Below are 13,270 nucleotides of genomic sequence, written 5' to 3' on the forward strand. Positions count from 1 at the left end.
ACAACCAACTCTCATTCTCATTCTCAGACCTAAAGCATGCTGGAAGCTTCACAAAGGTACACAGCCAACTCTACTTCTCACTGTCGACCTAAAGCATGCTGGAAGCTTCACAAAGGTACACAACCAACTCTACTTCTCACTGTCAGACCTAAAGCAGGCTGGAAGCTTCACAAAGGTACACAACCAACTCTACTTCTCACTGTCAGACCTAAAGCATGCTGGAAGCTTCACAAAGGTACACAACCAACTCTACTTCTCACTGGTCAGACCTAAAGCATGCTGGAAGCTTCACAAAGGTACAAAGACAACACTTCATTTGAAAGCAAGCCTTTTATTCTAACTGCAAAAACACAAAACGTCAACAGAGATACATTCACATCAAAGTGTCTTAAAGAGGGCAAGAGATTCACAGTGCTTCTCTGCTGCAGCTCTAAAACCAAACAACTACACATCCCAGAGATATTAAAGGAGAATTTCTGTATTTTTCAACTTGGACCCTGTTTTCATAATGCGTTTATGTAGAACTAAGTCCATGTGAACAGAAATCTGTTTTCATAATGCGTTATGTATAACTAAAATCATGTGAGCAGAAATCTGTTTTTCATAATGCGTTTATGTATAACTAAAATCATGTGAGCAGAAAATCTGTTTTCATAATGCGTTTATGTATAACTAAAGTCATGTAAACAGAAATCTTTGAAATTGGTGCAGTATTGACCTAGATGGCTTCAGTTGGCAGCTGCTTTTCCACATGCCCCTACTGCTCTAAACAAGCTGCTTTTCAGTTTTCACCACTGACAGGATCACATTATTCCAATGGGAGCTCGGCTTTCTTCGGGCCGCAAGGCACTCTGGGTATTGAGGTCATGTTGGTAGAGATAGAAGCTCCCTTTGCTGGAAGTCAGCTGTGCTGGGGCAGAAAGCTGGGACTGGGAGCTGCCATGTTTGTTTGGGCTAACAGATAGCTGTAGCTGAATCATTTTGTAAGTTATGGCTGAATATTTATCTGATTGTGAGAATATGGACGAGTATTTGAATTCGATGGCCGCCCGTATTTATTTGAGCCGGACTAACGTGATACAGTTTACAAACTGAAGAGCTTCTATCTCTACCAATGTGATGGACAGAGACAGGGTGAACGAACACGCTGCTGCAGGTAAACACTAGCGTTCATTTGATATCTCTCTCTTTTCACCAACAATCTGAACGCGTGTCTGTTGCAAAAACAAGCTTGTTTAGTGGACTTGTGCAGGCTGCCACAGCAGGAGGGGCCTGTGGGTAAAGTGACTGAAGCGATCTAAGTCAATACAGCAGCAATTTCAAAGATTATGTTCACACAAACTTAGTTCTACAATACATAAATACATATGAAATAGGGTTCAGGTTGAAAAATACAGAAATTTCTCGTTAAAGGCAGTTGAAGAGGAGGGATGTTCGGAGGAGGAGGTCAACATAGAAAATGAATGGCGAGTGACTGAGTCAGCTCACAGCAACAGTCCACTGTGTTCTGACTGAGTCAATAAGCCACGAGAGACCAACTCCACCTCGACACTAAATGTGAGAAAGTAAAACCACTCCACACTTTTTTAACAAGCGTGTGTCTTTAACCTTAACTTAAATCATTTCAAAGATTGCAGCTCTGTTCCATAATGTCGCAGACAGTGCATGAAAGAAAATGCTGAACATGTCAATTTAGGAGAAAGATACTGTAGGACAACAAGGCTTTTAACTAACTAGTCAAATGTTGTAGTACCCTGCAAAGTGCTCAGATACTTGGCTGCAACATTCTCTGTTATAGAACAATATTGTTCTGAACAAAAAAAAACATACTGTACATCAACTTCAAACTCATCTAAATCGACACTGACTGTACATAATAGGCTACTGTTGTCTATGGCAACAAAAAATATACCAAAAATAAAAATGTATATAGCTATATAAATCAAATAAATTATATCTGATCAAGTCTAGGAAAACAACTCAAATTACCTATATTAGTAAAACAAAGCATCACACGTTTTGTTTTCTGCTAATTCAGAGCAATGCCAGAGTGCTCGTTTGTGTGGGAGACTGGCGAGAGAGAGAGAGAGAGAGAGAGAGAGAGAGAGAGAGAGAGAGAGAGAGAGAGAGAGAGAGAGAGAGAGAGAGAGAGAGAACGCAGTGTGCATCACCATACATGGAGCGGAAACCGACGCAGGTTCGATTGAGTCAGACACGTGCTCGCTCTCCCCTCTCTCCCACACATACACAAACAGTAACATCGAGATGACGCGCATGTTCGCATATACGCAGTCGTGCTCAAACTTTCACTCTCGCACATCATACTTTCATAAAATCATTGTAAACGTGAACACTTGCCCTCCACTAAAACACATTCAAGTGTCCATAAATAAGGTGTCTCAACACACAGACACACAAAAAAATCTCTTGGCCTCAAGTTCAACCCTTTGGAAAATATATCAAACCTATCTCGGCAAGGAGCTTGTTCAAAAAAGAGAAAGAAATCCACTGTGTTTCATTCAAAGTATACTGAGACCAGAGCCATATAGGAGCTAGTGAAAGCTCAACAGTCCCTTTGGAAAAGTGTTTTTTAACTTCGAGAAACATCAACAAACATCTGTAAATCACTCCACCCCCTCCTTAAATATACATGTGGCTGTAAAGTAACTGCATTACAGTGGACAGCCAAGTCTCACCACAGCTATTAGTGTGTCAACTAGCCTATAAGCTCCTTTAGATCCACAATGGAGGTATTTTATATGCAGACAAAACCAGGTTATTCAGGCTCTGCAGGCCCGGTTAACTGCACACATGGACAGTGGTTCAGGCTCTGCAGGCCCGGTTACCTGCACACACACACACACAGTGGTTCTGGGTTCCTGCAGTCCTTCTATCTAGATGTGTGGAGGGCTAAATGTTGCTGGTGACTGAAGAGTCCCTTTAGTGTAGGTGCTGTCACCCATCAGTGAGGTTCTTCTGGTTCTGTAGACAAGCAGCACACAAAATACCACTCTTAATGATTCATTTAGTCTAATTTTCATTTAAGAGACATCATTTCACTTGACATAATTTTTCACATGACAATATCAAGCAAATAATGTAATTTGTGAAATAAAGTGATTTGCTTTGGAATCAAGTGGAATGAATTGTTTAAGCAGGAGGATGGGATTACACTTGACAAACTATGATGAAGCACAATCTATGAAAAAGAGATTAAGTTCAGCTCTGCTGCAGTTTGACATGACAATACAATTGAACCAACCCAAACCAAAAAGTCTCTTATTTAAATTAAACAAATTAATTTATATCTATGTGTCTCTGACATGTTACATTGTAAAAAGTGTCGCTCTGCTGTCACCTACTTCCACTAAATAAAATGAAAAAAAACAAAAAACAGGAAATAAACAAGAAACAACAAGAGGTTTTCCGCAGCTTATTAGCAGTAATCACTGTTAGTCTATCCTGGGTACCTGTAGCAATGTGCTAATCGGTCTCCTCCCTCTGGCCCGGATGGTTCTGAGGGAGGGGTACAGCAGCCGTGCCTAACAGAGCCCTCCTCACTATGTAGGGACAGGAGGGACCGCTGGGGATGTCAGCGAAACCTGCAGGAGGAGGAGGAGGAGGGAGAGGGGAGGACAGAGGCACAGATAAGTGAGGTTAGACTAGAGGGAAGCCAGGGAAGGATAGAGTGTGAAAGTAGACACAGAAAGAGGAGACGAGGAAAGCAATATAGGGAAAAACTACAATAACTACTGTTTTGTGTGCTCTTTATGACTAAGGGATACATTTACTATTAACAGACATTGCACCCATAAACGCTTTTAAATGACACACCAACCATTACTGTTGTTAGTGCAGGAGATCAACTTTGAAGTAGTTTTTCACAGCTTCATGCAGTATCTGCTCTATGGGTTTGTATGGCAGAACAGAATGGAAGCAGACAGACATTAAAGTTCTCCCATGAAAGCAGCCTATGAGATGCTTCTTTTCACTGTAAATGTGAAAAACCATTAAAGAGAAAAGAAAACTTTTAAGAAAATTTACACATTCACATCTGAAGTGAATCCAGTAACAGAGGGTCAACTTTCCTCCCAAAAGCAGCAACCTCCATCGTAACAGACACACGGGTATAAAGTCACCTTTCATGACGACCTCCGGCAGGCCGTAGGGTTCGTACTCGGTGTCGTCGAAGGCGGCCGACAGCTGGTTCCGGTTACGGCGGATTCGCTCGGCAAGACGGGCCGGGTCGGAGGGGATGGGAAAGGAACCGGAAAACAGCATCTTGTCTCCAATCTCTGTTGTTGAGACGGGGGAGACTGGGGGAGAGTCCACTAATTTTTCATCATCGTCTTCTTCCTCAGTCTGAGTGTAGGCATGGTGGAGTTCAGATGCTGTGGATGCACTAGGAGGATTCAGCCTTTCGTCTGTTTGAGTGCTGGTGCTCCTCGTCTTTCCCCAGTCCGCTCCCTCCGTAGAACCCTTGGTTGCGTTTACGTCATCGGTCGCTCTGGGAGCATTTGGTTTGGCCTCTTGATCTTCCTTGTGGGACTCGGTTGCTTTGGTCTGCGGCCCTGAGGCTTTGCGGGGATCTTTGGTGACATGTTGCCGACTTGTTTCATCAGAAGACATTTGGATAAATTCAACCACTCTCTTCTCTTTGTGCTGTGCTGAATTCAGCTTTGTGCATTTTGAGTGGTTTATCTCCAGGTTTTCTTTTTCAGACTCCTGGATGAAAATGAAGACATTCATTAAAGACGGAATCTGTAATCCAATATGAAAACAACAATGTGGGCCCATCACTGAAAGTCAACCTGAAGCATTTTCTTGACATCCTGAAAGAGTGTTGACAGCTCTCTGGCACTATTTAACAAGCAAGTAGGAGTGTCCGTTTCCAAAGCAATTACTGGCATCATAAGAGATGCCACAGGGATCCTAAATGGAGTGATGATAAAACCAATAACATAAAATCACCTTGTCAAGCACAGCATTGTCCTGAATGTAATCCTTAAGTGCAGAGGTCTTTTTCAGAGGCTGGAGACTCTTTGGTTCAGGAAGGTTGCTGTGCTGCAGTCTTGTAGTGAAACAACAACAACAAATCAACATAATTGCAAATCAAAATCACTTTGATTAACTGCAACCTAAATATAATGAATTTGTAGCAGGTTGTCTTAAGCCGCCTACAGACTGTAAGATTTTAGCAATCTTATAAGTTTATTGCAGGCCACACTGTGAGACATGGGTCTAATAAACTTGGGTACGATCATGTCAGGTTTGATGTGTGCAGACTGTACGATTGACGCACGTGTCTGTCAATCAGCAGTCAATACACACACAAGAATCAAACGTCAGCAGCACGAGCCGCAGCTACGCATTAATCAATAATGTCCAATATGAGCTCTCTGCAGAGCCGGAGAGCCCAGCCAGCAGTTCTGCTAGAAATGTCAACAATGAACTGACAAAGCTTAGCAAAAATGAAGCCTTTGCAAAGTGGAATTTATGTCTGGAAAAACATCCAAAGAAGAGGAGGAGAATGTGGACGCACTCGTGGCCAAATTTGCGAAAGAGGTAATGTCAACTATTTATTCATTAGCCTCTATTTATAGCGTCTACCGTCTATACTGATATGATCATGCGGCATTTCTATTGGTTGTTATCAGACGCCGTCGTAGCTGTCACCCTAAAATTTCTGACACTGTCACAATTCGTCCTAGGCTCTTTGGTCGCAAGACTTTGACAACGGAGCGTTTTTGTAGCCACGACCAAAGATATCCCCACATTTCTTTCACGTTGGTCATCTTTGGTCTGGGACTGGGACAGGCCAAAATCGCACAGTCTGTCAAAGGTTTTACCCTAATCAATATAGAGACAATATGGACCGATATGACAGGAACCCATAACAGTAAACAGTACACTATAAACAGGTAAATTTGAGTTTCAAATACATGTTATTGCCATAATCTTCAACACCCCTAGCCCTTGGTGTGTGTGTGTGTGTGCGTGAGTGAGTGAGAGAGTGATACCTAGAGGCCAGTTTGCGGCCTTGCACTCTGTTGGAGGAGGGGGAGAGGAGCAGCTCGTATTCTGTGATGACCGTCACAGTACCGGGGCTCTCTACACCCAGGGGTGCTGGCTCCTTGGAGCCCAGTGTAGATCCCTGGGGCTGGGCAGTCAGAGCAGGAGCTTGGGTCTGGGTCTCTGACAGGACGTGGGATGACACATCACCAGTCTGCTTCTGGTCTAACTGGGTCTGTCTGAGAGCAGAGGTGTGGTCCTGGATCTCAGACTGGGTCTCTGTGTGGGGGAGCTCCTGGTCAAAGGTCGAGGCGGGTTGGGAAGCCAGCCTCCATAAAGCGAGCTCCTCGGCCTGCTGCTGCTTCTTGTCAGAGAGAGACTGCAGCTCAGCCTGCAGCGCCACCACCTGGACAGGAGGGATAGAGCAGGGTAGACTTAAAGGATACAGTAAGGTTGGTTTCACACACACTACGGTGCTCCGCATTGGCCCCCACGCTCATTGATAATGAGGGTAGTGTGTTAAAGCCGAATTATGCTTAGACGAAATCGCCAGCACCGACAGCTGGCCGGGCTATCGGCGCAGCTCGGCGGAGGGGATGTGCAGCTCCTCGAAAATGTGACTCGGCGGCGCCAACGCGGACGTGATGTGACCAACACGAGAGCTGTGATTGGCCGTTGCCTTGGGCCGTGGACGTATCCGACTATCCGCTGATGTACTTGTTGTGAAGAATGATTCCTCATTTAACAGTGCTTGTCCCTCATCTAGCAAAGCCTTCTGCAGGCTCACCGGAATGAGTTTTGAAATGGAGGGACAATAAAATGTCCCCCCACAGACATGATTGCAAGTTCTTGGTAAACAACACAATAGCGTCATATGGACATAAGTGTACCACAAGCCACCTAGTGTTTTGGAGGTGTTCAGCAGCCAATGCGCCGAGTTACGTTCGAGTACCCACAGTCTCACTGTCAACGCTAGTCGGCGGCAAGGCTCCAAGTCAAGGCTGCGCAGAACCCTGTCAGCGCCTTTAGGCTACAACAGTAGGCGCAGCAGGAGGCTGCGCGAAGAACATGCAGCGGTCGCACAGCGAGAAGGTTCAGGGCAATCCTACTTTGGAGGAATGCAACCCGACATGCTGCAGCTAGGCAAAACAATTGAAACTATGTCTTTGTGAGCTATATTTCAAGGTTTGACCGGGTTGACAGCTAAAAACAGTACATGGGAAGTCAGAAAGTAGAGTCGATTGTTATTTTGATAGGATTTGTTGATGGTAAGCAATTGCATAAAATCTTCCTAATAATTCAAGTCACATAGAGGAAAATACAAGTCAATCTTTGTGAATACAGGAAACTTAACATACTTTGTATTAGACTATTATATACTATAATTCTACGTTGTATTATATTATAAAACGGCTCTCTCAAATCAAGCAATCTGATTGGCTCGCAGCTGTGGTATATTTAGTGTAAATATACCACAGTTAGAGCCACTCTGCCTCTGAGGAAACAAATGGTGAAGTGGAAATTAGTTCAGTTCCTCTGAACGTGTGCTAATCAGTTAAATCAGCCTAGCCAGCCTAGCCTACCCTTTGGTGATGTAGCAGCCCAAGCTTTCATTGCATACACAACTGCCTCGATGTACAGGAGGTACCATTGTTTTGAACGTTATCTATGAATAGAAACAAATTAAATCTGAGTTGTTTAGTATACTTACTTTCATATTGCCATACTTGGTAACCATTTTATAAAAGCAATAGTTCACTTCAGGCCGTGATATATGCTTATTATACCACACCTACAGGTGTTTTCACCCTCCGTCTACGGCGTCGGGCGAAGCACGACCCTTAGGTGTGGTATAATAAGCCTGTCGTGAACTATCGTTTAAATATATCATATTTTGGGGGAATGGAAATTGAACTCGATAACAGCAACATTTACATTAGAATAAAGTTAAAGTGCCAACATCTGCAAACTGCATAAACTCCTCCAATTTGCTGACAGCATGATAAAGCACACTACATAATGTACCTGTTGCTGTAGGAGGCTGATCTGCTGCTGAGAGACTGTTCCTGACTCCTCTTCAGCCTCCTCCTCTTCCCTTTCTAAATCTCTTCCTTCATCTTCACCGTTCTCCCCATCCTGCGGTCTCCATTGCTGTCCCTCAGTGATGATGTCACTCGGCACACTGGCGCAGTGTGCCGTCTCCTCCTCTGACCAGGAGGTAGGTGCCTTTCTTGGGTTTGTGCTTTGCTTGACTGAGATCTCTCGGCTATCACTGGCAGTTTGTAGTGCTGGGTCGCTGCTGTGTGAGACCGATAGTGCTTCGACTCTTTGTTTCAGCTGCTGATTCTCCCGTTTGAGAGCGAGCAACTCTGCGACCAAGCCAGCTGCTCCACCACCATCTTTATCATGTTCAGTAGTATCTTGGTACATGATTAGAGTGTGTGACGTTTCCTTCACACAAGGAGACTCGTCGTTCCTCTGAGACTTGTCTGAGTCTGTAGTGGCAGAGCTACTGACCTGCAGTGCTACTGACTGTAGTGCTTCCCTCTCTAGTTTTTGCTCTGCAGAATTCTCATGGCTGTGGCTAGTAGCTGGCGATCTTTCAACATGAGATATCACAGTCTCTGGTTGTTGACCTGCATCTGTGTGAGCAGTAGAGGCAGTGTCACTCGGTGAGTTTGTAGTGAGAAAGATGTTAGTGAGCTCCTTTTCATGATTTGGTGAAAGCATGGAGATCTCCTCTGGTTTCTCCTCTTGCTTTCCCCTCCCCTGCCTGCTCTCTTCCTGCTCTTCTTCCCCCACCTTTTCGGCCATCATCTGCTCCCCCTCTTTCTCATCCCTGAGTGCGGCCAGCGCCTGCCTGCAGTGCTGCAGTTCCTCTCCCTGGCTGAGGAGGGCACTCTCCTTCTCCTGCAGCTCGCCGAGTAGGTTTATGATGTGCTGACTCTGTTTGTCGAAGGCCATGGTGAGCTGCTGGGTCTGACGGGTCACCTGGGGGAGAAAATAAAGATCAAAGAACAGAGGAAGGGAAAGGTGGTCAAAGAGAAATTATAATGAGGTAATAAGCCACCAGGGGGCATGCTCAACTGTGTTTTAAGTACAGCTGGTGGTTTTTAGATACAACAAGAAGCAGAGGTGAGTGGTTTATTGCTTTTATAAAAGGGGATAGAAAGGACACTCAATATGTTGGATAGATCTTTTTTGAATCAATAATATTTAATACATGATAATACTCAAATATTCTTCTTCCACCAGGCAATATAACTCTTAAACACTAGCTAAATATCATGGTTGCTATATGCTAAGTGACACATAAGCAGCAGGATGAATGGTGATGTTTGCCTTGTAAATAGTACTGTTATGTGGTCACAGGAGTGCGTTTTTCACAGGTATGCAGGTATTTTATGATTGTGGCCATTGCTGAGCCAATCAGAACTGAGGACCAGAACTATCCATTTTACCTGACGGCCATAGTTCACTGAGCATGTCACTCACAACCCTAAGCGTTAAATACAGCTTATATTGGAAAATGAGTTGGAGAAACTACATGTAATGAACTGTATCCATTGTTATTTACCTGGCTCTGCAGGGCCTCCAGTTTAGCCTGGCACTGGTTAGCACGCCCAGCCTCCCTGACATTCTCCCCACGCAGACACTCCACCTCCTTGGCCAAGTCGAAGGGGGTAGACACCCCGGAGAGGTAAGGCACCTGTAGAGTGGTATCTTCCAAGTCAGAGGAAACCCTCCCTGCGTGGCCCTCCAGAGTGGTTTGCCCCTCATTTGACAGAGGCAAACCTTCAAGGACTCTCCCGGTTCTATCTTCCTGGATGAGATCTGCCGTTGCCTGGGAGACGGCCATGTTGTGCTGATTGGTGGATTGGCAGAAGAGGCTGTGCTGCTCTGGTGAAGGGAGGAGCTTGTTGTCCAGGTTGATGATGTTGGAGTTGAGCTCGTCATCATGGAGAGTCAGGTATGTCAGCGGGCTGTTGGCTTCCGAGAGTTTCTTCTCTTCGCCTCTCTTCTTCCCACGACTTTTCAGTTCCTCCAGTTCGGCCTCGAGCTCTGCCAGTTTGATGGTAAGCTCCTTCTTCCCCTCTTTGCCAGTGTTTGTCATTTGCTTCCTCTCCTCTTCCACCTTGTCCATCTCTCTCTGGTCCCGCTCTAAAGCCAGCTGGGCCTTCACCTCTGCTAGCTGCTTCTTGAGCTGCATATTCAGCTCCATCATTTCATTCTCCCTGTCTTCTAGCTCTCTTTCTCCCCCCTCCTCCTCTTTCGCCCTTCTTCCTCTTTCCTCCCTCTTCACCTGTGCCTCCAGGGCAGCCAGGGCCTTCCTCAGCCTCTCAGTCTCGCTCCTCTCCCTCTCCAGCTCCGTCCTCCTCTCCCTATCCTGCTCCTCCCGCTCCCCGGCCTGGCTGGCGCGTTTACGGCTGAGCTGTTTCAGGCGGGTCCTGGCCTCGGCCTCGGCCCGTCGTTGGACCTCGAGATCCTCCAGACGTTTCTGGAGCTCCTCCCGCACATCCCGTAGCTCTGAGCGCAGCGCGGCGTTCTCCCTCCGGAGGTCTTCAGAGGGTGCCGGCTGCTTGGGCCCAAGAGGGGTGGTCTTTTCAGGGGAGAGCATCCGAGTACAGTGGTCACCATCCATAGAGGTATGAGTTAGAGTACAGTCAGTGGACTGAGAAGAGCGAGAGAGCACTGTATCAAACGTGGATTGTGTTTCTGTCCTCGAGCTGTCGCACCCAATTGCATCATCTCCCTCATATCTACTCTTCCTCTCCTCCGCTTCACTTTCCCTCCGCTCCCCTGCCATTTGTGAGCGTTCAGAGTCTGTGGAAAGGAAGGCAGTGATGTGTTCCGAGTCGATGCCTTCTCCGGGCTCTCTGTCAGAGGGGTACTTTGCAGTGATCTGTGCCTCTCTCTCCTTCCCCCCCTCGTCCCTCCCCTGCTCTCCTCGTATGGGGGTGGCAGGTCTCTTGGTGTGGGCTGGTGCTCGGGGTTGGTGAGAGGTGTAGGGTTGAGGTGTGAAGCTCTGTCCAGTGGGGCAGACCTGCACAGGTGGTACAGGGGGAGGTGGGGCAGCCTTCTGGTCTGGAGTTGGAAGGAAGGAAACACAAGCAAGAGAAACAAGATTTGATATTTTTCAAACGGCAGACGATAGAAAATAATCTGTCTGAAACACAGACAGATACGTGATAGAAAATAGTCTGAAACACAGACAGATACGTGATAGAAAATAGTCTGAAACACAGACAGATACGCGATAGAAAATAATAGTCTGAAAGACAGACAACGCCATAGACAACGCAAGAGAAAATAATTGACAGACAGACAGTGGAGAAACAGCATCACTAGTCTGTTTTCATCTTTTAATAAACATGTTAATTATTGGGATGGGTGACTGTATTTTGACTTGTGAAGAAGGGTGTTCTCATCTCTGACCAGCAGGGGGCAGCAGTGGCCTTTTGCATTAAAAGCATGAAATGTACCAAGCTTGTCAGATGTCATGCGCTTCCCTGTGTTGGCAAGTATCCTCCCTGCTGAAGTGTCCTTGAGAAAACCACTCAATCCCTCCCTACCACTTCGTGTTCCATAGCTGACGCTGCCCTCTGACCTCCCTGTGGAGGAGCAAGCCAAAAGAGAATTTCCCTACAGGGACTTTCATTGAATAATGTATCATGTTACCATTAGCATCATTACCCATCCCATTACTGACGACGCCCACGCTCCCGGTCCCACCTCCTGCCCACAGCTCTCTCCTCCTCACCCTGCAGTTCTCTGAGGCAGTGCAGCGCGTCGGCTCGCTCCCCCGCCAGTCTCCTCCCCTCCTCCTCCAGAGCTCGCTCTTTCTTCCTGCTCTGCTCCAGGCTGGCTGCCACACCTTCTGCCTCACGCAGCGCTTCCTAATGCGTGGGTAAAACAACAACATATTGACATGAATCAAGTGTACTGAACTCAATCAAATTACACTCAACTGAACATGTCTATACTGTATACTCCCCCTACTGCACAAGGATTGAATTAGATCATGGAGTACTGCTCTAGGAGTGATGATGATCAGCTCTCAATCGAACCTTTATCAAAATAGAATGGTGATTTTGTACCTTCACAGCCTCTACTCTATTAGGTTATGGCTACCAGGGTCCTGAAGGCTCATAATTACATAGGCATGCAACCAACAATCTTTAACTTCATAAACTAAGTTTAAAGCTTAGCCATTGCTAACTGCATAGACATCTCTCTAAGTAGATAGTGTAATACACTGCCAAGCCTCATTTTAATATTCATATCTGGACTTGATGTTGCAGCTTTTTGTACTTTTGCGAGCTGGTATTAACCCACTTGCTGGTGAGCAGCTATAGAGTGTCATTTTGTAGGACAAGGCAATGAGTTTTTGGTTAGGTGCGTGAAAGAAGGTCTGTGGTTAATACAGGTTTATGATACTGAGAGGTTTGGTTCAGCAAGATCATCTTCAAAAATGAACACTACTTTCATGATTTTTGAAGCGTAAAAATGCAATCGCCAGAAATTGTGATCGCCAGAATCATAATAGTGGTGTTCATTTGTGAAGACTCATTCCAGAGGCATTCCATAAACACTATGTCACTGTGGTAACAAACTGGTTAACGCTGTCACAGACAGTGACAGCCACATTGTTGCAGATGTGACAAGAAGGTATTCTTGTCACATCTGCAACAATGTGGCTGTCACAGACAGTGACAGCCACATTGTTGCAGATGTGACAAGAAGGTATTCTTGTACTAAACTACCACTGGCATGTTATTGTTCCTCTACTGTCTGTTGTTACCCTATCAGGCTCTGTCACTGACATGTATGATGTGTTACCCTATCAGGCTCTGTCACTGACATGTATGACATACGCTATGCATAAGAAAGCAGAAAGCATCTCTCTGAGACAGGAAAGGATACAAGCTATTCTTGTCTGCAGGTTACAGTGGCAACTAAACCTCAAAATTCACCAGCCACATTCAGTATTTTACAGTCAAAATTCATTTTTATTTATTATCAGAGTAGAATAGGATCAGAATAAGTGTGTTACCTGGCTGGTAGGGTAGACGACAAACACAGTCAACACAGAGGCACCATGTACTAAAACAACTACACAATCCATGAAGCTGCCACGTTCTCATGCTCATAAACCAATACTAGACTGACACATGGGCAGATTCAGACGCTGATTAAAAATGAATTGCATTGTGTATGTGTCTACTACTCAATGAATAATTGATGCATCTACTTGATA

General features: G+C 45.5%; 1 protein-coding gene across 2 annotated transcripts in view; it reads right to left on the bottom strand.

The window, feature by feature from the left end:
• Nucleotides 1-311: 311 nt before the first annotated feature.
• Nucleotides 312-13,270, bottom strand: part of LOC310790442 (uncharacterized protein) — a 28,060-nt gene continuing 15,101 nt past the window's right edge. For both annotated transcript variants that reach the window (XM_083652131.1, XM_083652130.1), the window contains exons 10-17: nt 11,774-11,909; nt 9,590-11,097; nt 8,038-9,003; nt 6,021-6,418; nt 4,972-5,071; nt 4,140-4,725; nt 3,471-3,602; nt 312-2,982 (exon numbers count right to left, since the gene is read on the bottom strand). In XM_083652131.1, the coding sequence (XP_083508257.1) occupies nt 3,484-3,602; nt 4,140-4,725; nt 4,972-5,071; nt 6,021-6,418; nt 8,038-9,003; nt 9,590-11,097; nt 11,774-11,909 (3,813 nt within the window). In that variant the 3' untranslated portion in view covers nt 312-2,982; nt 3,471-3,483. The remainder of the gene's footprint in view (nt 2,983-3,470; nt 3,603-4,139; nt 4,726-4,971; nt 5,072-6,020; nt 6,419-8,037; nt 9,004-9,589; nt 11,098-11,773; nt 11,910-13,270) is intronic.

The sequence above is a fragment of the Poromitra crassiceps genome (genome assembly GCF_964638095.1).
Source record: "Poromitra crassiceps genome assembly, chromosome: 15".
Lineage (NCBI taxonomy): Eukaryota > Metazoa > Chordata > Actinopteri > Beryciformes > Melamphaidae > Poromitra > Poromitra crassiceps.